The following is a 24,625-nucleotide window of genomic DNA, read 5'->3' on the forward strand; positions in this document are numbered from 1 at the left end:
GTGAAGATGCAGGCAAAATAACCAGCTTCATGCATATCATTTTGAAAGGGAGGTATTATTATTTTTAATCAGACTGACACATCTGTATTCATGAATGTATCAAAATCAATTATATGATTATGATTCCAAGTTCATATTTTCTCTCTAGTTCATTTCATGATTCAAAAGAAGTGTCTATAATTTCCAGAGGCCTGTTGCATAAAACTTTTTACCTGAGAAAACTCTGGTAAAAACTGGAAACTAGGGTTAGTCTGATTTCTGCCATTGACTTTAACACAGGGCAAAAACTCCGGTAAAAACAACCTGAGTTTTCTCAGGTAAAAAGTTTTATGCAACAGGCCCCTGGACATCTAAAGCCATAATGGCTGAACCAATTTTGGTTCTTTGCTGTAATAAAACATTTATCTAAACAACACCTGGGGCCTGTAACACAAAGCTTAGCAATGATCGTATACCATTTTTCTATGATTGATTCCATTAACTAATCAATTGTAAAAATCAAGCGTACGATTGATAACTAACCTTTGTGTTACGGGTCACTGGTCAAATGCCCACTTGGACTACATTGTTATTTAGTCTAATGATTAAATGATCTGATACACATTTTAAGAAATAAAGGTGCACAATCTTCAGAAAACTACAAAGGTGCAATTTCTGGCATATTTTTTATGCAAATATCAAATCTTAACTTGAAACGGTGTAACTTTGCCCCTTTGATAGTCTCAAACAAATGCAGTCTTATAAAATGAAATCTTTGTTTTCTTATCATATCAGTAATCATTCAAGGGTATCACTGAATATTTGATCAGTTATGTAATGACATCTCCAAGCCATTTGGTCTAACATTTGAACTATACTTTCAATGATATTTTTGAAAAGCTCTTCAACATGTAGAATCAATAATATTTGAACATGTTTTAATAATCAATGATCACTAGCCACCGGAAAGTGACTCACAATCCAATTCCTGCCTGGAGAATTGTTTATAGTATGGTAGGATCTTTATCACCGCAGACATCTTGATGAATAGCTTGGTTTATGAAGCTCTGGCCATTTCTGCTCGAATGAGTCAGTAATTTCCTATCATGATCCTGAATAAAGTGACTAACTGCATTCAACAGATACATGATCACTCAAGTCATTTGATCCAGTCAGGCTTGCCCATAGACAATACACACCCTCCACTCCCTGAGGAGAGTTTACTTTTAATTACCAGTGATCAGCAGATGAATGGACATCGTGTTCCTTCAGAGCATACTTTCTCTCTTAATACCCGAACCTGGAATAAAACATTCGTAAAGGACAATATGAAATAGCTTTGTGTTTGAATATGAAACTTTGAGAACTAATATTTATTTTATCAAGAAACCAATAGTATGAAATTGAGCACAGTATAATTATTCCCAAACTGTGACGAAATCTGTATAAATATAATAGTTGCTTCTTGAATAATTATATAGGTCACATAATATGAGCATCAACTGTTCAATACATATTATTCTAAGAAGTCCCAAAGGTGACATGATTTTTTTTTGTTCCATGATTCATTCCCACAACATACTAACTTGTTCAATCAACTAACCCTTATAACAACTAATAACTTGGTCACATTTGCTCTAAGGCGGCCGTACGGCGAGTAAAAAACAGCCGTTTTAACATTTTTTTGTCCAACTAGATATAGGTGGGTTGAATTAAAATGAATAAAACGGCTGTTTTCGACTCGCCGTACGGTCGCCGTAGAGCGAATGTGACCAAGGTATTACTAACTCATTTCATTCAGCTTACTTACAGTGAGTTATAAGTCATGGGAATGTGTTAACGAAGGTCATACTAGACAAATTCTGATTTGGGTAGTATGTAGGTTTTAACCTTTTGCCTACTGGAACCAAATAGTACCTGTACAAAACATATGGGAATTACGGATTTGAAAAGTTTACATGTTAACCCATTGCCTACTAGAGCCAGGTGATCCTGTACACAGCCTATGGGAATCACAGAATTCAGTAGTCAACAGGTTAACCCATTGCCTACTAGAATTGGATGGTCCTTACACACAAAGTAAAGGGGAATAACATATTTGAGTAGTCAACCGTCTAAGTTATATCTCTTACCTTTGTATGTGCCTTTCACTACCTATGATCCCGAGAGAACTGCATGATATCAGAGTGTGTAAATGGTTACCATGATGTCCATATCTTGAAAGGTCTCTGAGATTTTCTTCTTGACTTCATCCCATTTTAATCCATCTAATCCACAACCAATACGAGGCATAGAGAGAGCCTTAATCCCATTTTCCTTGCAGTGTCCAGCCATAGAACTGAGAGAGTCTTGGAGGGATTTGTAAGTGGGCTTGTGCCAGAACTTCTCTTTGGTCACCTGGAAAGGTCAAAGAATACATTAAGAAACTAAAAAGAACTTATCAAGTGATCAGCTCCCTGACATCAATCTATAAGTATTATTCTAAAATGTTTTTCTTCACAGCCTGAATGATTGCCAGACATAGTAGCACATGTTGCTATGTCTGGCAATCTGTATTTCAAATATTGTGTTTCAATCATTAAATAAAGGACAAACAAATGCTGCGTTACTACGCAAACAGAAGAGAAACCAAGTGTGATCAGCTTCATAGTGAAGGAATAGAAAAAGATCAGCTTGATAAATACTGTAGACTCTCCACAAGCCGACCTTCTGTAATTTCAGTAATCTCTGTAATTTGAGTAATTGCCCAACTTGAAACATTCTGTCAAACCAGAATATTAAAAATATGTGTTAATAACATCTTCTATAAAGTCCAATATCTTCCGAGTCATAAAAATGTTTGTGGTCTTGAATGTGGCAGACTCGCCATTATGTAAAAGAGAAAATAAATATTTTAATTATCTTTTGAAAGAAAGTGTTAATGGAACTTTCATAAAAAAGTCTACATCACAGCTGCATTTGAAAAACAAACTATTTTCTGCAGGTAAATAGATTTGATTTTCATTTCTTCATCTTTTTGACAGATAATGAGCATTAGAAGAAAACATGTGATGAAAATTTCATGAAATATTATACATATATCTACTGACAAAAGGAAACAACTCTGTGGAATGATTTTCTTAGTAAATGAGGAAAATATGTTGTTGTTTCATGCTTTGGAAAATCTATTTTTAAAAAATTGGGGGCTATCATTTAGCATCATCTACATGCAAGAAATATCCCTAATCAAGAAAAATTTCAATTTTGAAAAAAGGAATCAGAGTTCTTTTTGTCAGTGGATGGCAATGTATCAAGAGCTAAAGGAGATCTTTTGGAGACTTTAATCTAATAAAGGATTATGCCAGGGGCAGATCCAGGATTTTCCAAATGGGGGGTGGGGGCAAATTTTTCAGAGGAACAAGAGGAACACACAAAAAAGGTGTTCAACCACAAATAAAGGATATTTCGTACCTGAAAAAATTTGACAAGCAAAAAAAAAAGAAAAAAGGTTTTGCTTCTCAAAGGGGGGGGGCACGTGCCCCCCCCCCTGGATCTGCGCCTGGACTATGCTCATTCACCATCAATAATCTTCACCAGTGGTGAATGACATTCACCATTTGAAATGAGAAGAAAATTTAAAATTGTGCTCTTCACAATCACCACTTTTTAATTGAATATAAAGTTTTATCTTAGAATGAACTCACCATGTAATAAATAAACCTCTGTTCTCTCTGCAGAACTGCTACTCCTCCAGGCTTTACTCCTGTAAATCAAGAAAACATCATCATGAGAACATGAGCACTGAGGTTACCTTACAATGTGAAAGGTATTCAAGACAAAAAACCAAATCATTATTCATAATATCAATATTATCTATTCAGGGCAGGCTCCATAAAAACACACAAATATACAATGAAAATGCAATATGAATAACTAAACATAAGTAACCCAAATGAAAAAAAAAAGGGTAAAAATAATTTGTTTATTAGCCAGGGCTCAGGAAAGTAGCTCAAATGGTCATGTAAATATGTGGGCAAAGAGGATGACAACTTGAAAAAGAACTAGATTTTTTGATAAAGATGAGGGCCCTGTTGTACAAAGAGCTGTGATTGATCCAATCAATTTCAGACATGGAAAGTCGGTTTTTCCATAATTCTTCATCTTCACTGAGTTCCATGGTAAAGAGAATACTAGCCAATTCACAAGTACATCACAAAATGATACCTTGAGCAAGAAGATCTTGAACTCCTCCAAACTTCTTCTTGAAGATGGTTGCTATACCCTTGCCCATCCTCACATCTGCACTAATACAATGGGCCAAACACTCGGTCTGAGGAGCAGCAAAAAGGTCACCTTTCACCTCTTGCAAGATAAAAGATCCTGCTTTTCGTCTCTGAGGAAATTAAAAAAAAATCATGTTGAGCATAAATTTTCATAGACTGCGGTATTTTAGCCAACAGAGCATGACTTTCATGATGTCTCAACATCTCTTTGTATGTATATAATCCTCTTCCGAAGCTCTTTGTTTCAAACTGCCTATACTATGTACAGTACAAGCATTTACATTTAAAGAATATAATATGGCCTCATTAGGCCTATATAGGTTTTTGTTTAAATGTGGGGATTTTTAACATACATTTCTGAACTCACTAGATTTTTTAATATAAAATCTACATTAGTTTTTCCCAAATGTTATAGCATGGGTTATAAACAATATTACTACCTGTATCCTAAACAGAAGTCAATATTATTATAGGAACCAGGGCCTCAATAACCCCAACTGTATGTTACTATCCGCCTCAAATTATCCCACAATTAGTATGGCAAAATTCTCTTATACATGCCAAAATACTTGTTCACGCTTCATAAAATTCAGAAAAAAAATATTTACCTGAAAGAGTAAATCTTTGTCCACACTCACTGTCAAAATATAACATGAAATTTGACAAAACGGAGAAATCACAACTTCCAGAAGACATATAACTTTTTTGAACTGCTGAAGTTTTCAACAGCTATCAATTGGTACATATACTCATATTTAATAGATTTCAAATTTAAACTATTTTCTCCTTAAGTGAATCTATCCATGAGGTTTTTATACAACAAATTAAGTAAGAATAATTATCTGCTTTTATATAGCGCTAGTACATCGAAACGACATCTCTATAAAGTGCTTTACATATCCCAGGACCAAAATCCAGTTGAAACCAATTAGAGCAAAACCAATTGAAACCAGTTGGCCAACTGGTTTCAATAGGGAAATTGGAACAACTGGTTCCAAGTGAAACCAGTTGCCATGCAATTGGTTCAAGTTGCAATTGGGCAACTGGAACCAGTTGGCAATTGGTTTCAATTGGTTCCAGTTGAAACCAATTAGGCAACTGCATCTCAGTTGGTTCCAGTTGTTCCATTTTCCCTATTAAAACCAGTTGAATCAAATTGGAGGTAACTGGTTTCAATTGGTTCCAGTTGAAACCAATTGGAGGCAGCTGGTTTCAATTGGTTCCAGTTGAAACCAATTGGAAGCAACTGGTTCCAGTTGAAACCAATTGGTTTCAACTGGATCCAATAGGAACTTCCAGTTGGAATGAACTTAATTAGTTACAAATTAATTAGCATTTGTACTAACTATTGCTCATGCCAACACAGAACCATTGTTATATGTCTATTATTACCAAATTGATGTAAAGGGCATTGATAAAATATAGACTCTTGTATAAATTTTCATGGAGGAGCTTCGAATATATGTATTTGTATTTGATGTAATTTGGTAACAGTTAGTGTTGTACTAATTATCTTTTAGTCTGTTTTAATTATAATATATAATATTTATGAACATGGTTTTCACTGCAAACTATTCTAAACATTTATCTTAAACATGTGAGGCACTTGAGAATGAAAAGAAATGAATACATACATTGTAAACGATGATGAATCACATAAAACATTAATCTGTACACATTGGCAGATAATATGCAAATCAACTGGTTTCAATTGGATCCAGTTTGGTAACTGGAAAAATTTCCAAATGGAAACTAATTGGAAGTCATTTCCAGTTACCCAACTGGATCCAGTTAGAATTTCCAGTTACCCAACTGGTTCCACTTAGGATTTCCAGTTATCCAACTACTTCCAATTAGAAGTCATTTCCAGTTACCCAACTTTCCAGCTAGAAGTCATTTCCAGTTGGAAGACATTTCCAGTTACCCAACTGGTTCCAGTTAGAAGTCATTTCCAGCTGGAAGACATTTCCAGTTACTCAACTGGTTCCAGTTAGTATTTCCAGTTGCCCATCTGGTTCCAATTGGTTCCAATTGGAAATTGTTACTTTCCAGTTAAAACCAATTGAAACCAGTCATCAGATCATTGCATGCCCGCATACAATGTATGCAAGTTCTTCACTCCCAGGTAAGCATTCCAACAAGAGTTTCAAGACTCAATTGCTAGGCATACTGCATAGGCTATCGCATCATACCTGGCGGGTGTTTCATAAAGCTGTTCGTAAGTTAAGAGCGACTTTAAGAACGACTGGTGATCCTTTCTTACGCGCGTAACCATCGCTAATGAATATACCATTTACCACAATAAAGGATCACCAGTCGTTCTTAAAGTCGCTCTTAACTTACGAACAGCTTTATGAAACGGCCCCCGGGTACCCATTTAACACCTGTGTGAGGAGTGGCAAAGTTTGATTTAACGCCTTGCCAAAGGACGCTAGGCCATGGTGGGATTCGAACACATGACCCTCTGATTACAAGGCGAGAGTCAAAACCGCTACACCTCTATGCTTCCACTCGTATTCATATAGGTTTTAATACGCCAATTTCAAAAAGTTACATGCCATTTTAAATTTTATAATCTGCTTTTCAAACTAAAAAAAGTCAGCTTGGCCCAACTCATATTGTATTTGAGCTGGGTGATAATATATTTTTGGACTGTTATACAAACCTTGCTCATCTGAGCCTGCTCCACCTCATCAGATTCTCCAGCCCCTTGACCATTGCCCTCAACTTTGGTGACCTTTGACCCTGCTGATGAAGAGCCCTTCTTGACCAGATACTTATCCATAATATAGTCACAATTGTTGAAAAGCAGAAAGATGCAAATCTGATGTCTGTAGCATATGAAAAATTATAAAAAGCCAAATTAGAATGAGCACTGATACTGAATACTAGCTGCATCAGAAAAACTTAGATTCAACTACAACTAGTCTACAATACGTACATCAAGGGGTGATCCCAAGGTATTTTGATTGGGGGGTGTGGGGGGTACATATTTTTTCTCATCAGCCGGGTATTACAGAGTCTAACCAAGACCATTGCTTTTTTTTAAGACTTGTATCTTTTCTTCCTCTCTTTTTCCTTTTCTCCCTTTCTTCCTCTCTTTTTCTTTTTTGCCTTTGCTTCCTCTTTTTTTATTTTGTTTTTCATGATTTCTTTCTCCTTTCCCTTGGAATAAAAGTGGGGGGGGGGGGGTAGTTTAACTCCTCGTGAATCCCTTCCTAATGTTTATTTTTTCTTCAAATGAGTAATGATGAACACCATAGTGCCAGTCCTATGGACTTCTGTCTGGAGGCAGAATTTCTTGTCTCTCTTTCTATAAATAATGATTGGAATTTAATACAGATTTTAAAAATTTCAATATGAGTTTTAGTGTGTCTATATAATAATAATATACAAAGTTTATAAGCGCTTTAAACGGAAGTTTCAAAGTGCAAAGAAAGAAGAAAAAAAGGAATATAAGTGCAAGATATCTCAGTAAAAGAACAACATTAAAACTGAAAGTGCGAAAACACCATTACGAAAAATTAATTAGATCTATATACAAATAAAGAGATAATCGGCAAATATACAACTTCAACATTACAGGTCGATAATCATGTGTGTAAATTTAAATAATCCTAATTACTAAGAACAAAATCTGACTTTAAAAAATCTGAACACAATAAGATTAGAATGCAAATTAACTGTGTGAGGGGTTCATACAAAACACTATCACATTGGCATTGCATTGGAAGCAATTACAGGAAAGTGAAACTTAATTGAAAGAGATATAGGACTCTTAGGAGGGACCTAACAGTTCTAACGAATACAGAGATGGCATGGATAGACTCAAAACAGATAGGTTTGCACTTTGCTGCAGTGCCAGTGACATATCAACGGGACAAGAGAGCACCTGCCAACATTCCAACGCAGTGTCAGCTGGCGGCGTGTCAGTGTCACGACTTGGCCTAACCCAGGGAGCTCCCGCCCGCACAGCGGGCGGGAGCTCCCTGGGTTAGATTTGGCCGAGCACTGGCACTTGGCAGCTGCAGCGCCAGTGGCGAGATAGATCGAGGCCGGCCCGAGGGATGGAACTCTAAAATCGGTTCAAGTTGATATATTACTAGTTAGTCGTCGGTCCCATATCCCCCACCACCCCCATATCCACTAAAACCCAACACACTAACGCACATACACACACCCGTTTCCAAATCATAATATAAACAGAAATACTTACTTCCCGGTGTACTATCCTTAGCTCGGCTACAATAATGGGCGAGGCATTTTCAGCGCGATCGCACGTGTACTTTGTTTTTATATGCTGCCCTCTACGAATGCTTTGGTGAGGTCGCTGGGCGTTGTGTCCACGGAACTTCAAGGCCTGATGATGCAGAGGTTCGAGCCGCTCCCCACAGTGGCGTAACAGGCGGGGGGCAGGGGGGGGGGGGGCAAGCTGCCCCCCCCCCTGGCGGAGCTCACCGGGAAAATAAAAAAACGGGAAAAACAAAAAAAAAGGGAGAAGAAAGGGAAAGGGAGAGGAAAGAAAAAAGGAGAAAGGGGAAGGGGAAGGGGAAAGGGAAAGGAAAAGGAAAAGGTAAAAGAAAACTAAGAAAAAACATAAAAAAGGGAAAACGGAAAGATAACGGGAAAAGGAAGGAAAAAAGAACAAGTAAGAGAGAACAGTTCGCCCCGATATACAAATACATTAGCATGATTAGTAGGACAGGGAAATAAATTAAAGATGACAAAAAGGCAAACAAAAGCGGGAAATAAAGGCAGAATGGAATAAGCCAAAATCTAAATTGGAAAATAAAGAATAGGGACAAGATAACGTACACTACCGGGCTGCCGAGGATTGAGATAACGAGTGGGAAGAAAAATGGATGGTATATAGCATAATGTCGTATGAAAGTCTATCATAAACTTGCTAAATCTCCAAAGGCTCTGTCCAAGAGTCAAGACCCCGTGCAGTGGGGGCTCTTCATCTGTAACCTTTAATGGGTTCTATAACGGGCCCCTATATGGACCCTTCCTGCATTAAGCTTTACGTTTAAGCACTGGCGTACCGGGGGGTGGTTCCACAGCCAAGGGGAAATAAAAGAAAATAAAGGAGGCAGCTCGCTGGCGACTTTTACAAATTTTCCCACATTTGCTATGGTGTGCCCCTCACAATATTTGGATGATTACGATACACAACTGCATTGAATTTATGTGTTGTGTTAAAGCTATATAAATATACACGCAATTTGATTAAAATAAGTGGCCATCTGTAAGGTTTAAAATGGCTTTGATATCAAGAGGTTCCGGGGCTCTGCCCTGGACCCCAGTGCACCCATAAAGCACTGTTATATGGATGAGTTTGGACCATGGCCCCCAAAAGTTCTACAAACAAACAAAAAAAAAATAGGAAAGAAAGGAAAGTGTATAATATTTTTCTGAATATTACGTTAAAATCTATCTTTATGTTAGATTCTCATGAAAAGGTGATTTGTTTATCTCGCTAGCTTCGCTCGCTCGGGACCTATATTAAGCTAATTCTTGCCAGAAGCGCCATACTCGGCCCCCTCGAGCATATAGAGCTTCGCCCTGATGCTCACAATCATAACAAAAATCCTGTTCACCGTGGCGTACAAAAAAAAGAGAAAAAAGGAAAGAGAGGAGGGTGAAATATGATATCATCTTTTTAACATTATGTCAAAATCTATCACAAATTTGGATTTTTGCAATAAAAATGTCAATTTTTTTGCTCGCTCGCTTCGCTCACTCGCTTAATATATATATATATTTGCCCGATACGCCATATCGCCCCCTCAAAATCTTTGCCTTATGACGCCATTGCTTGTTCCATGATATGACCGGGAAATTTTTGGCTTTTGCCCCCCCTGGCCACCGACCCCTGTTACGCTGCTGGCTCCCCATCTTTAGGATGGTGACGCTAAAGGTCGGTTCCAGACGTAAATAATCATATATGATTGATACACGTCTGTAGAAAACTCAAACACACACAACATACACAGTCTGTAGACTGTGTAGAATTTAAATTGTTTACCAAAAATTAAGTTGAAAAGTTGTTTGTGTCACAGAATTTAAAGCCATTCAATAACTTTGGTATAAGGTCATTATGTGAATTGTCATCGAGTGTCATCTGACATTAGAATCTTATCAAGCATCGTTTGTTAGTTTTTTACCGTTTAATTGTTCGTATTTTTTTATAGTTTTTATACCTTTTCGTAGGAAATGTTATAGTTGTCTTTAAAAATAGCCATATATGAGCATTGTTTTTTTTTTATGACAGGATATTAGAAAGCCTGACGCAAAGTCTGAAATGCTAGCCAATAAGCCAGTTCGTAGTTCCATTCTGTGCATGAGAAGGTCACTGGTACTAAAGTGACATGGTGGTTTAATAGGCCTATTTAATGAGACAAACACCAACTTTGATGTCTTGATTATGATTCTTTTTTATTTGTCTTTTTCATTAGATCCTTGCACTAGAAATCAACAAGACGTCCACTAGCGACCGGGCATTTATTTGTTGACAAAGTAAAGGCTAATGCTTTCAAATTAGAAATGCAACTAAATAATTTCATAGAGCGTTCATTGGTGTGCTATTCTAGCAGGGACGGAAATCTTTCCCAAAAGTTAGGGGGATAAGGGGCTGGAAGAATTGACAAGCAAGAAAAAAAAAGGTAATCACCCCAAATGTAAGATCATTACGACCAAAATAAATTTGACAAGCCAAAAAAAAAGGTTATCACTCTAAAAGTAAGGTCATCTCGTCCAAAATACATGTTTTATTTCGATTTTGAATGATTTTTTTATTTTCATCACAAAAGACCAAAAATAGTAGGGGGACATTTGATAATGTGTCCCCCTATTTTTTTGAGTAGGGGGGACGCGTCCCCCTGGGATTTCCGCCCACGTATTATAGTCATCTGGGGAGCGTTTCGTGAAAGGACTTGTCGGACGTTTTATCCGACAAGTCCCATTTTATCCGACAGTTACCATAGTAACAGTACCTCTCAGCCAATCAACATCAGAGAAAGATGTCAGATCTGACAACTTGTCGGATGAAAATGTTAATGAAACACTCCCCTGGTCTATTTTATTTATTCACCATGTTATGTAAGGCATGCTTACGTAATATCTTGCTTTAAAATCTGCCTATCGTAAATGAAGAAATGAAAGGTCATTAATTGACCAAAATTTTCCATGAAGAAAAGTAGTCCAGAAGTACAGAGGATTTGTAACTTCAAAATGAAAATACCTGATAATAACTGTCTGTTACGAATCATGCTGATATAGTAATGGTCATCGAATTTTAGGGGAAAGTTACAAAAACTAAAGTTGTTATTATTTTATTTGGTATTGGAATTAATGTAGAAGATAATTGGATTCTTGGGAAAAGGTGCTTTATATCTATTGCTGTACTTTATGTACTTTTCTAACCCCCCCCCCCATTCCTCGAGCGGCCCTGAGTCGCTCTTGCTCTCGTTCTCTCCCCCCCCCCCTCTCTCTCCATAAAGCGGGACCCAGCTTTCGCCAAAGGGGGTGCCGGAAAAATATTTTCATCAACACTTTCCATGATTGGAATCTGGTGGTATTGTAGAGGCGGTAGTCCTTACAAAAGACTGATTTTTAAAAGCCCATCTAGTTTTATTCTTAAAAACATTAATTAATTCATTAGGTATAAATAGATAATGTGAGCGCGAAGGGCGAACTCATTGATAATTAATAGGCCTATATAAATGTTTATATCTCATATCTGAAAATTGATCATTCTGAGCTTTTTTTAATCATGAATAAGATGCCGGCTGATTTTTTTTGTTTTGTTTTGTTTTTGACCTGAAAACTAAACGCCTTTTGTAATCGTTTAACACGGAGGTATCTAACTAGTCATGCAAAAATTGATATTCCGACCCGAAAACTGGAAAGTTTATAAGCACATTTTTTAATAAATGGGGAACAGCTAGTGCAACATAATGTTAAATAAATTACCACTTTAATACAAAAAAGCTACTCGAATTATAAGTCAGGTTAATTTTCGACATCATACTGACGGTCTTTTTTATTCAACAATACACTAAGAAATTACTCAAATCTATCGATTGAATCTTGCTGTATAGCATCTAACAGTATAACAACCAAGAATTACCCTCTGTTTTAACAATATATTTCGTGTAAATAATGAAATTCCCATTTCCCAACTATACAAATTGATTGTATTCACTGCCCCCAAATTTTGGAATTCCCTTCGTCTGAATATGAGAGAGAGCTTAAGCTTAAAGGGGAATCCAGCCTTGGCCATAAAATGTTGTGTTGGGAAGGAGAAAAATAATTTAAGCAGAATGGTGAAAGTTTGAAAGAAATCGGACAAGCAATAAGAAAATTATAGCTGCTTTAAAATTGAGATCACTAATATAGTATGTAGATTTCAAATTGGCAACTGGGTTAGTAAATTATGACAAGGGGCAAGGACAACTTTCCCATTGGCCATGTACTTTATTATCAGGGATTTGTGGTTTTCTCCTAAGTACCCATTCCCCTGGGGCAGTAACCTAAATATAATCCAGGTAGTGTATTGTTTTATGTCCTCATGAAAGAAAAATATAACTTGAAATAAAACCTTTGGAAAAAATGACATTTTAGCCATAATATGTATTGGAGTACATGGAAGAGTAGTCCTTGCCTTACATCACTATGACATCCCATATGCGGCCAATTTGAAGTCTCCATGGGTATAGTGATTACCAATATTTACAACTTTTAAAAATTCATAACTTTCTTGTTGTTTGTCCAATATCGTTCAAAATTTCACCTATCAACTTGTCTGATTTTTCTTTTTCTTATAAAAACAAGTTTTTATTTGGGTTGGATTCCCCTTTAAGTATATTTAAACTTAAAGTTAAAAATCACTAATTGTATCTTACAACAACCCCTCTTTGATTCGTAAACCACACAGATCTCTTTTTTTCCTTTCCCCATCCCCTTCTTCTTTTGTTGTTTTCCCCCCACTTATTATGTTGAATATTATTCTTTCTCGGTGGAGCCCCCTCCCCCTACCCCAGGCCCATACTTCATTATTCAGTTATGTTTATCATACATGACCATCTTCCCTGATACTCACCGTCCCTTTGCCTTTTCTCTGCCTACACTCCCAACTATATTAATTAATATCCTGTTTAATTTAATGAATATTTGAGTTTTATTAATGTACTTTTTACGTTTTCGAGAGACCAGCGTTATACAAGCAATTTGGTTTCTTCGGGGATTTTTGTTCATTTTTTAATATTATTTTTTAAGCATATGCATTCAATTATTCATACTTTCATAAGTGTTTAATTATCTGTTTTAGGAAATGATATGAGTTTATTGTGTTTGTTTGTTTTGATTTCTTCCATTTGTTACTGTAAGCTCATTAGTTTTTTTATTTTTTTATAATTGATTTGTATTGTATTTCTGTATGTTGAAAAATGTACATTTATATATAGAAATGAAATAAACCAATAAATTCAAATTAAGAACAAAGTATGGCCTATAAGATGAAAAAGCGCGAGCTGTTTTTTATATTTAGACCTAATAAAAAGGGACATTCTAAGCATGTTTCATTATGATTCGAACAACATGGGAAGCTAATCAAACAATCAATGCGAGCGCGAAGCGAACGAGCTGATTTTTTTGGGTTAAATACCAATCCGAATGGGAAGACTTTAAGCACTGTTTAACACGTATGATATTGTGAAGAGGATGTGTGTCTTAATAAAATTGATAATAAGAGCGAGGAGCGCGTACTGAAACGTTTAGACTTAAAATCATAGGACAGAACCTTTTTAAAATCATGAAGAAACAAAAAGCAAAAAAGAAATCGAACACAATAGACCTACATTAACAATCACAACAACTTTTGACCTGCTCTTTTCCATGAAGAATACGTTATTTATTTTCATTCAAGTCAATTATTAAATTCATGTTTCTTTAAAAAAAAATGTAAAGACTACAATAAACGTTATAACAAGACACAATCAACTCGTTAACTACAATTGTCCATATACAAAGACCATCTGGTTCCAGTATTATAGGCAAATGCATGGATTAACCTGGTGGGTATTTTATAAAGCTATTCGTAAGCATGGTAAGTTACTGGTCATCCTGTCTCATTGTGGTAAATGGTACGTATACACCAAATGTTCATTGGTGATGATACTAGCACCTAACAAGGGATCACCAGTCGTTCTTAAAGTCGCTCTTAACTTACGAACTGCTTTATGAAACGCCCCCAGATGACTACTAAATTATTTTTTTTGTGTGTAAAATTCAATAAGATCCCTTTTGTAAAATATGCAGACTGTATGATTATCTTCAATTCAAAGGTTTAAAGTGTGATTTCATGTTTCAAATTGAGATTTTGATGCATGGGCGGATCCAGGATTTTCCAGGGGGGGGGGGGCACATTTTCCCAAGGGAAAATTTGACAAGCAAAAAAAAAAGCATTCACTTTCAAAGGGGGGGGCACACTTTTATATTAATACCATTTTTACATCAAAAATTTTAATTGTGCCTCTCAAAAGGGAAGGGGCACGGACCGGCTTAGCCCCCCCCCCCCCCTGGATCCGCCAGTGATTTGATGTACAAGAATCACCAATTGTCATATTCTCAAGCATCGCTGCCCAAAAAATCTTTGTCATCATTTTGTTTGTATATTTGGAATATCTATATTTTCATTCACTCTCTCCCACGAAAAGAAATTTCAGGTCGTGATGGTCTTGAAACAAAACTGTATATCCCAACAATAAAATGTGGAATTATTTTTGACATCAAATTTATATAAAATGAGATTTCTTTCCCTGGTGCGGTGAGGAAACGGCATTTAGTGGCTGGGTTATAAATGCGATCTAGTCTGAAAGAGATTGAATCAAGTGAGCATTATAAAACAAAAATAGTTATATAGACATTGCATGCAAATCATCAAATTTACCGAATGCAAATAATTGAAAAGAACCTCTTGAATCATAATAAATGTCATCATGAATCATTGTCCGCAGTACCCCCAATGAATGCTCACATCAGAAATCTCCCTCCATCAATAGAAAGGAGCATTCCAGTCACACATCGTGCATCATCAGATATCAAATACTCGGTTGCCTTGACAACCTCATCCACAGTCCCATGGCGACCAATAGGAAGCATGGATTTGGACCACGTGATTAGTTGTTCGTCTGTCTTACCAAGATGTCTGTAGAGAGGAGTGAGTATCACACCCGGACTGTTGGGGGCGGAAGAGGAAAATGAAATCAAACAAAAAATAAAGGAATGACTTAATATTTGAGACAGGGATTTACAATACATACCTGGGCTAGAGAAGGTGTGGTCGCAACAAAGGTGAATAAAGCGGAATAAATTACTATTAAATTTCATTCTTTTTTTATTTTATTTTAGTGTTCCCTGAAGCAGAAAGGAATAGAACAATAATAGAATAATAATAGTAATACATTCTATAGTAAGAAAGAACGCAAGCTAATGTGGAGTGTCAAAGGAAATTTCTTTTTAAAGACGTACTCTGAAGTTGTTTTTATGACACTCTTCATTAAGAAAAAAAAAACACAACATAATATTCATACGCTAGACTAGAATGGAATAAAAGATATACTCACTTGAGAGAATTAACTCTGACTCCAAAGGGACCTAATTCTGTACCAGAATAGAAATGTAAATAGAAGATGAGGAAACCAGGAAAGAATATTGAGAAAAGATAGGTAAGGATTAATGGGGGGGGGGCGAATGGGAAGGGAAAGTAAGAGTGACTGAGAAAGAATATGACAATGGAGAGGAAATGATTACAGAGAGGGTTGGCTCTATGGGGAGAAGAAAGATTGAGGGATGGATGACAGCAATATTATAGGTGACAAATTAACACACAATGCGGAAAACACTTACTGGAAAAACAGAATGGATAGATAAGGAGAATAAAGAATGATTCCCCCGACAAAAAATAGATAAATAAATGAATGAATAAATAAATAAAATAAATAAATAAATAAATAAATAAATAAGTAAACAGATAAAAAATAAATAAAGAATAAATAAATAAATAATAAATAAATAAATAAATAATAATAAAAAAATATATAATAATAATAAATAAATAAATAATAAATAAACAAATCAACCGATCAATAATTGGCCACACACCCATACATCGTCGTGTGCGGTGAGCGGCAGACCCCCACCCTTCTCCCAAAAATGATGAAAATCCGACCCGTTTTGTTAGTTTTTTACTCAGAAATCATCCAAAGTACACCATGAGCCCTATAATGCTTTTGATATCAGCTCGGTCTCTTCGCTCTCCCAGCTTTGTTATTTTAAAATACAAATTTTGTTTTCAACAAAAATGATGCAACCCCACCACCCCCCCTCCCCCTCCATAAACACATACACAAACCTGCACTCAATATACACAGCTTTTTATTTTACTTACCCACTGCAAGGCTTTTTGTGAATTGATCAAGGGCTACTTTGGAGATTGAATAGGTCGGATTGTAATCACACTATAAAGAAAGTGAATATAAGCATCATTATCAATTGATTCAGTGCGATGTCACAGGAGGGGGGCAGGGGACAACATCCCCATGATTTTTTTTATCTAGGAAAAAGGAGGACAGAAAGAAAGAAGAGAGAAAAAAGAAGATAGAAGGGAGAAAAGTATATAAAATGAGAGATCTGAATCTAGTAACCTTGTATTACACCTGTTATTCAACTGAGAATAAATGATGTCACATTCAGTTCGTCTTCCTTCCTTAAAAACATGAATTTAAATTTGATATGACTGATCGATTGTCTTTATTCATTCAGTCATTCATGATTAAAATGGTTGATTTTTTACGGCTTCCCCTTGAAATTAATTAAGTTGGCCATATCAGCTCTTTATGGTCTTGACCTCACGTTTCACTTTGCCGTTTGACGAGAACTTAAATATGTCGTATAATGATTATTCACCGACAAAGAAAAAAAAACGAAGTCTGTATTACATGTCTTTTTTAAAGAGTTCATTTCTGAATGGAAATGAATACTGAATATAATTTGCCTACACCCCTTCGATTCCTCTCAAAGTTAAGTAAGTAATGTATGGCCTGGACAACGCCGTACGCAGAAAGTTTTCCGGGTAGGTGGCAAAAAGTTTTTGGACAGAGAAATTATATTTATAATGAAATCCAGTTCGCAGCCAAATGCTGAATTACATACATGAATTTGTTCAGAGTTCAAAATTTGTTCAAAATACAAACAGATCATAACATGAATAAGATTTTAACATAATTAACATTTTAGCAAATAAGTTGGAAAGAATCATTGAAAGAATAACATTGATATCCGTGTAATTACTTTGATACTTTTGAAAGAGTGGATTGTATGAAATAAAGTTAATTGTCTATTGGAGAAAAAAAGTTAAAAAAACAAGCATTTTTACGAAATGATAATTGTTATATTCCTAATGGTAAACACTCCCGACTGTTCTGATACAAGGGCGTAGGCTGGTTTGAGCAAGAAGAGGTGCACATCCCGGGGAGGTGGAACTAAAGTGGTATGGGGGTGTACACCTTGGGGAGGTGGAACTAAAGTTAGGAAAGCAGAAGAAGCGGTACAAATTCCGATTTGCTTGCCAGTGTCGGAACTGCATGCCGGGCTGCCTCAGCGGGAGGGTAATTTGCACCCACTGCACCCCAGCCTACGCCCTCGTGATAAAATGGCGTCGGATTGTGATGTAATAAAAAGGAAAATTAGTGCTTCGACACTTACTGTTGTTTTTGAAGCGACACTTGACATGTTCACGACACAGCCTGTGTAAGAGAAGGAAAAACATTTCGATTTAAAATTCTTTCTTTTTTTTATAAGCCAATATAAAATGTGTGACATAATCTTGCTTTTAACACCACCCCCTCTCTCTTTATCTTCATCTCTGTCATTTGAGATAACTTTATTTATTGATGTTTTACCGTGTGAAAGGGCGGAATAATGATTCAAGATCCACGTGTGAAAAGGCCCTTAATATCCTAAAGATTTTTCTGTACGCTGGAAATTGAAAAGGGGATGACATATACATTCTCATTCTCTCAGTCTGTCTATGCTAAGAGTATTATGTATCCTTACAAGAATATCCAGACGTCCAAACTTTCCTATTGTTTCTGAAAATATCCTGTCTATATCTTCGTCCTCGGTCAAGTCGCCTGGAACAAGTAAAATCTGAAAGAAAAAAAAGATATTAGAGATCGAGATGAGGATGATGCTAATAATGATAATAATAATGATAATAATAATAACAATAATAATATGATGGTGATGATGATGTTTATAGTGATGATGACATCGGCAACCTTGAGACATGATCCTGGGAAGACTATTGGTAAATAAAAGCTTTGGGAGCACAGCACTTTCAAAGATGTTTTTCTCTCTCACTTCTCACCATCAGCAAGGACTTAATAGGACTTAATTGAACCAAACGGTTCCTCAAAGGGTGTACAGTTTTCTAATAAATCAGTGTTTATAGATGCTTTTAACATATAGGTTTGTTTGTTTTCTTTCCGAAGTCATAAAAACACAATATCACATACGCAATAACTTACAAAACAACAAATTAATAACAACATGAAACGGTTGGATAGCCCATGTCGGAGCTGTTTAGCATAGCAGCTCTGTTTTACCATGGTAACGGTAAAACTATAAGCCCAATGATTATGTGAAACTCAACAAAGTTTCGATATTTACCCTTGTTTCGTATTTGTTAAGGAGTACCTCACTGACCTTTTTTTCGCTGAGCCCACATTGTCGGCATGATGTCTCAACATCTTTCAGCTTCCCTGCATCTCTTCCAGTGAGTGCAAGACTGCAACCGAGCTCAGCGAAACGTTGTGCAATACCAGCTCCTATTCCAGAGCTTGAACCTGTTATTAATAATTATACTAAATTATCTCATTTTGTATATCAAGGCAATCGAACACCTGGAATGCGAACCGATTTTATGATATAAAGAACGTAGTAAAATATGATGCGAATATTAAAAATAAAATGTCTTTATACGTATACGGATAGTTATGATCATAACCGTGACTTATATATGCTACCATTCTAATTAGAATCAAATCAAATTGTATATCTACATGATAATAAGGATTAGTGCAATATTACACTCATCTGCGCACCTTAGTTTAAGCTATTGAAGGTCAAGTCCATCACAGAAAAATGTTCATTTGAAGTTGTTTTGTAAAATTTAGCGAAACTTTAAAATGTCATATAATTTTCTTATTTTACAGCCAATTTTGATGACATTTTCAGTGTTATGCTTAATGTATTTTTCTCTTTTCATTCAAATCTTTTTTTTGTTGGGGTGGACTTGTCCTTTGAGCACCATTCGGGCGCAGAGATTAACCATGTTTTTAATATAACAAGTGATCAGTTGAAGCTTTTAGGGTGCAAACGAGCATTTCTGGCTGGTGCAAAATACTTATGTAAAACGGTGTATATTTGCACCTTTTCCAGTTAGGGTTTAAGGTGCAAAATTTCTTAGCGCGTATAATATGAAATAGGTCCTACCTGTGATCAAAGCAACCTTGCCTTCCATGATGACACTACGCAGATTGATGTTTTCCTATCAACGTTTCCGGGCAACGTTTACATAGATTGGCCTCCAAGTAAATCAATTGTTTTCTCATGATAGGAGTAAATGGGTAAGGAGACTGTGAAAGGAATACTGCTGAGGAAATGATGCGGGCGGAAAATGAATACTAATAAAACTGACAAGATAATATGCAGGTATACACTGACTGTTGAAAATAAAACTGTAAAAAAAAAACCCCAAAACATTCATTATTACTGGCAGCTGGGACAGTATGAACTGTTAAATTACAATGGGCTGTAAAATGCAAAAATACTGGATATCTGTTAAAAACAACAACACCATTTTAACATTCATTTAACTTGAAAATCCCGTGAAAATCGCCGTTAATATATACAGTGCGTCCCAAAAAAAACTATACACTTTTGAAATGGCTGCCAAATAAAAAATATAGCACTTTGGGGGAAATAACTCATAGATATGGAAAGCCAATAAAGTCAACTTTCAAGTGACACCAAAAAGTTGGAAAACTATTCATGATTGAGCGAGCACTGCCCACTGAAACAAAGGGTATGAAAATTAGGGTGGGCCGGAATTAGCCTTCCAATTTCTTTCAGGTTTTTTGTTTGGTACTTGCAAAGTTGAGGGTATTTGGTGAATTAAAGATCAGTTGTGATCAGTTTGTTGTTTTTGAAAATTTAATGCGTTATTAAATTGAATTTATTACATTGAAATTTAATGCATGAGTGATCGTGAATTGCAATTTTTAGTGCAGTATTTTGTCTTTATCATGTGGATCTCAACAATGTGTTTATAAAAGTCAGGAGAAGAGGGGGTAATATGACTTAGGTGGGTGAAGTACGTTGATGGGATGAAGGTCAACAGAACATTTAGCAACCCCTCCCTCCATCTCAACCCCCCCCCCGCTTCTCTCCTCCTCGGACACTAAGCTCGGCTAGGCTGGGCAGGAATTAGCCTTACAGTTTTTTGAGTGGTTAGTCCTTGCGAACTTGCTAAGCTAAATTAATGAGTGAGATAAGTTTTGGTTTCTTAGGCAAATTTCATGAGTTACTAAATTGAAATTTAATGCATGAGTGAACAGGAATTGAAATTTTAGTGTAGCATATTCATCTTGTGGACCTCAGAAGTGTGTTCGTGAGAGTCAGAGTAATGTGATGGTACCTGTTACAAGCAAGAGGGCGAGATATGCTAAGACTTGGTTAAAAGGGCATTCCTCTTCTTTTTGTCCTTTTTCAAATTAAAAGTCATAATTATGTACCGGCCTCCCCTGTCCACCTCCATTTCCCAGCCCCCCCCTCTCTGTCTCACTTCCTGGATTGTAGCCTATTCAAAACTAAGCTGCCAAGTGACCGATGGCTGATGGTCACTTTTTTATTGAATTATTACCAAGAAATTTAATGATTATGATGATTAATGAAATAATTTATTGGAAAAAAAAATGAATGTTTGATTGATCACATTGCACATTGAATGAGTTGATTTACTGATAAATTGTTGATGAAATCTTGCCAGTTGATGAAATCTTGCCAGACTCATTCCAGACTCTACAAAACATTTTACTGATTTTCTCCATGACCCCAACCCACATTCAATATATTTTTCTCCTACAGATGAGGCAGAAATTGCGGATATAATTCATGGCTTAAAAAACAAGCAAAGCTCGGGGCATGATGGCATCAATAACATTTTGTTAAAAAAGAATTGTAATACCATTGTTAAACCCTTGGCATATATCTATAATTTATGTATGTCTACTGGGATTGTTCCTTCATCTCTGAAACTAGCTCGAGTTATACCTGTATTTAAAAAAGGTGACAGTACTGCGTTAGGTAATTATCGACCCATATCACTGCTGACCTGTTTGTCTAAAGTACTTGAAAAATTGATATTTGTTCGTACGACGAAATTCTTTGATTTGCATGATTTATTTTATCCCTTACAATTTGGTTTTCGTGAACATCATAATACTACACATGCATTATTAACAATAGTTGATAAGATTGCCAGCGGAATCGACAAGTTTCAACATACTGTTGGGGTGTTCCTGGACTTCTCCAAGGCTTTTGATACCATTAATCATGACATTTTACTACACAAACTTAATTACTATGGAGTCAGGGGAATAGCCTTGGAGTGGTTCAGGAACTACCTAGACAATAGAAAACAATTTGTCTCTTTCGAAAACTTTAATTCCGAAACAAAACTTGTTACTTGTGGGGTTCCGCAAGGCTCTATTTTGGGTCCCCTACTTTTTCTTATATACATAAATGATTTTTGTAAGTCCTCCAATAATTTATCCTTTCTTCTGTTTGCTGACGATTCTAATATTTTTTTCTCCCATAAGGATCCACGCCATTTGCTTGCCACCATTAATCACGAACTAGTACATGTATCTGAATGGATCAAAGCTAATAAACTATCCCTTAATCTCCAAAAAACAAATTATATGCTCTTTAGTAATATCATAGATGAACTTCCAGGTAATATAATTTTCGAAAATACTAATTTACAAAGAGTTGGCAGTACTAAATTTCTTGGGGTAACCATTGATAAAAATCTTTCCTGGAAAGAACACGTTGATCACATTTGTAAAATTATTTCGAGAAATATTGGTATTATAAACAAAGTAAAATTTTTCTTTCCCACTCATATACTATTTAATTTGTATTCAACTTTGATCCTGCCTCATTTAAACTACGGTATAACAGCATGGGGGAATTGTGCTGACTGCCTCCTGAACAGAATTTTACTTTTGCAGAAAAAGGCTATTCGTATTATTTGTCATGCAGATTTTCGTTCACACACTGACGAACTTTTCTATAAATATAATATCTTGAAGATTGGTGACTTGTATCGATACAATCTCGGAAAACTCATGTATAGTTTAGATAAAAATGAACTTCCAAATATATTTTATTCCATGTTTACTAAAAATGTCGATATTCATCATTATCCTACTAGGTCCGCCGGGCTCTTTCATCCACCAAGAGCTAGAACCATCCTTTTGAATAAAACATTTATTTTTACAGGTATCAAACTTTGGAACTCTCTTACAGAATCATTACGTAACAAACCAACACATTTAAGTTTCAGTCGAGGGTTAAAGAAAATTCTTATTCTTGGGTATAAACCCCAGAACTCAAACATTTCTGTGTAAGCAGCTACCACATCTTCTTCTTCTTCCCTTCTTATTTTCTTCTTTCTTCTCTTTCCTCCTCCCTCTTATATTTCTTTTGTTCTCTCTCTCTTCCTATCACCTTTAATGTCTAGTTCTGTTGCTTTTCTTATTTTCCTGTTTGTCTATGTTTTGTAGTGTGTTTTGTTTTGTTTCTGTTCCCTTTTTTTGCTGTCTTGTCCTGTTGTGGTTTGCGTGCCTTCTTTGTTTTTGTTTTTGTCTTTGTTTTGTTTTTAGTATTCGTTCTGTCTTTTCCAAGTGATTGTCTGTTCATACACTCCTGAACTCATGGTTTTTTTTTTATACAGCAGGGGTATAATGTAATATTTTTTGTCAATTTTAACACAGTACACATAAAAAGCTTGACCCCAGTAGTATTCTTTTTCATTGTATAAACCTTTTTAATTTACGATTTGAATTTCACTGATCAATTACATACTTTAATCAACTATTTATTGCAGGGAACCCATAATAACAAGCTTTGCTTTCCAGTGGGTTCCCTTTTTTCATTTCTGTATATTATATTTTGTGTTTTACTATACATTGTAACTTTTGTTAAAATTTGGAATGAAAAAGAATAAATGCAATCAATCAATCAATCAATGATTGAAAGGAAAAAGTTGATGCCCCAATTCAGAATTAATCATTAAATCAACATTCCGCTCTGGACTTCACGCGTACATGACAATAGCCATCAGTCTCTCAACAGGAGGGGAGGGCGGGAAAGAGAGAGGGGGTGGGGGTGAATGTTCTGTTGACCCTTATTCCATCAACCTACTTCTCCCACTTAAGTCCTATCTCATCCCCTATTCTCCCGACTCCCATCATGAACACACTGCTGAGATCCACATGATAAAGTTGAAATGCTGCCCAAAAAGAGATCCAAATGATAAAGTTGAAATGCTGCCCCAAAAGTGTAATTTGTGTTCACTCAAAAGTTCAATTTAATAATTTATAAAATTTGCATAAGCAACCAAAACTGGTCACGGTTGATCATTAATTTATCACAACGCCCTTAACTTTGCAATTTCGAAAGGATTTGCCTCTTAAAAACTGACATAAATTGGAAGGCTAATTCCAGCCCACCCTAATTTTCATACCCTTTGTTTCAGTGGGCAGTGCTCGCTCAAGCATGAACAGTTTTCCAATTTTTTGGTGTCATTTGAAAGTTGACTTTATTGGCTTTCCGTATATGTAAGTCTTTCCCCCCAAAATGTTATATTTTTTATTTGGCAGCCATTTCAAAAGTGTATAGTTTTTTTTGGGACGCACTGTAGAAACACTATTTATACGATAGATGAGCTGCATTCAACGTAAAAACACGATAGTTTGTTGGTATTTTTAGTTTTTTACAAACGGTTTTTAAAAGGTAAACATCCTGCAAATTTTATATTTTCCTTTGTAAAATTACAGTGTACCATTCTGTTGTACGGAATGGAAAACAAGTCAGGAAATAAGCCGGGGGGGGGGGGGCACTTCCATTGACGAGTGGATACCATGCGTGACCATGGGCTTTCAAAGAGCATCCTAAACAATTCTGAAAATGCGTGAAAACGGGTGGAATCGTGCGGCGCGCTCGCGCTAGCTAGCTTGTCAATGATTTTAATG

General features: G+C 36.0%; 2 protein-coding genes across 4 annotated transcripts; both read right to left on the minus strand.

Moving 5' to 3' along the window:
* Positions 1-408: 408 nt before the first annotated feature.
* Positions 409-8,546, minus strand: LOC129279854 (ADP-ribose glycohydrolase OARD1-like). 3 transcript variants are annotated; one of them, XR_010296282.1, is made up of 6 exons: positions 8,458-8,546; positions 6,907-7,072; positions 4,183-4,351; positions 3,663-3,721; positions 1,764-2,376; positions 409-1,600 (listed from the first exon to the last, which is right to left on the minus strand). XR_010296282.1 is itself a non-coding variant. In XM_064112287.1 (6 exons), the coding sequence occupies exons 2-5, from the start codon at positions 7,024-7,026 to the stop codon at positions 2,161-2,163; spliced, it is 564 nt and encodes a 187-aa protein (XP_063968357.1). In that variant the 5' UTR covers positions 7,027-7,072; positions 8,458-8,546; the 3' UTR covers positions 409-1,279; positions 2,112-2,160. The 3 variants fall into 3 exon arrangements, 2 of the variants coding, with proteins under 2 accessions (XP_063968357.1, XP_063968358.1); XM_064112287.1 differs by having other exon boundaries at positions 409-1,279; positions 2,112-2,376; XM_064112288.1 differs by lacking the exon at positions 8,458-8,546 and adding an exon at positions 8,228-8,409 and having other exon boundaries at positions 409-1,279; positions 2,112-2,376; positions 6,907-7,129.
* Positions 8,547-15,192: 6,646 nt separating this feature from the next.
* On the minus strand, positions 15,193-19,908 carry LOC129279782 (3-oxoacyl-[acyl-carrier-protein] reductase FabG-like). The gene is made up of 7 exons (XM_064112631.1): positions 19,800-19,908; positions 19,011-19,150; positions 18,338-18,452; positions 18,009-18,049; positions 16,693-16,762; positions 15,869-15,905; positions 15,193-15,480 (listed from the first exon to the last, which is right to left on the minus strand). The coding sequence occupies exons 1-7, from the start codon at positions 19,825-19,827 to the stop codon at positions 15,276-15,278; spliced, it is 636 nt and encodes a 211-aa protein (XP_063968701.1). The 5' UTR covers positions 19,828-19,908; the 3' UTR covers positions 15,193-15,275.
* Between the last annotated feature and the right edge of the window lie 4,717 nt (positions 19,909-24,625).

Source organism: Lytechinus pictus, chromosome 17 (assembly GCF_037042905.1).
Source record: "Lytechinus pictus isolate F3 Inbred chromosome 17, Lp3.0, whole genome shotgun sequence".
Taxonomy (NCBI): domain Eukaryota; kingdom Metazoa; phylum Echinodermata; class Echinoidea; order Temnopleuroida; family Toxopneustidae; genus Lytechinus; species Lytechinus pictus.

Bases quoted from the DNA above. Each gene is read 5' to 3' on its own strand.
- LOC129279854 (XM_064112287.1), bottom strand. From the start codon at position 7,026: ATGGATAAGTATCTGGTCAAGAAGGGCTCTTCATCAGCAGGGTCAAAG. The intron at 3,722-4,182 runs GTATCATTTTGT...CTTGATTTACAG, and splicing joins TCAAGATCTTCTTGCTCAAG to GAGTAAAGCCTGGAGGAGTA. The intron at 2,377-3,662 runs GTGAGTTCATTC...TGACCTTTCCAG, and splicing joins AGAGGTTTATTTATTACATG to GTGACCAAAGAGAAGTTCTG.
- LOC129279782 (XM_064112631.1), bottom strand. From the start codon at position 19,827: ATGGAAGGCAAGGTTGCTTTGATCACAG. The intron at 18,050-18,337 runs GCATAGACAGAC...TCTCTTACACAG, and splicing joins AAGGATACATAATACTCTTA to GCTGTGTCGTGAACATGTCA. The intron at 15,481-15,868 runs GTGAGTATATCT...CGCCCCCAACAG, and splicing joins GTCAGAGTTAATTCTCTCAA to TCCGGGTGTGATACTCACTC.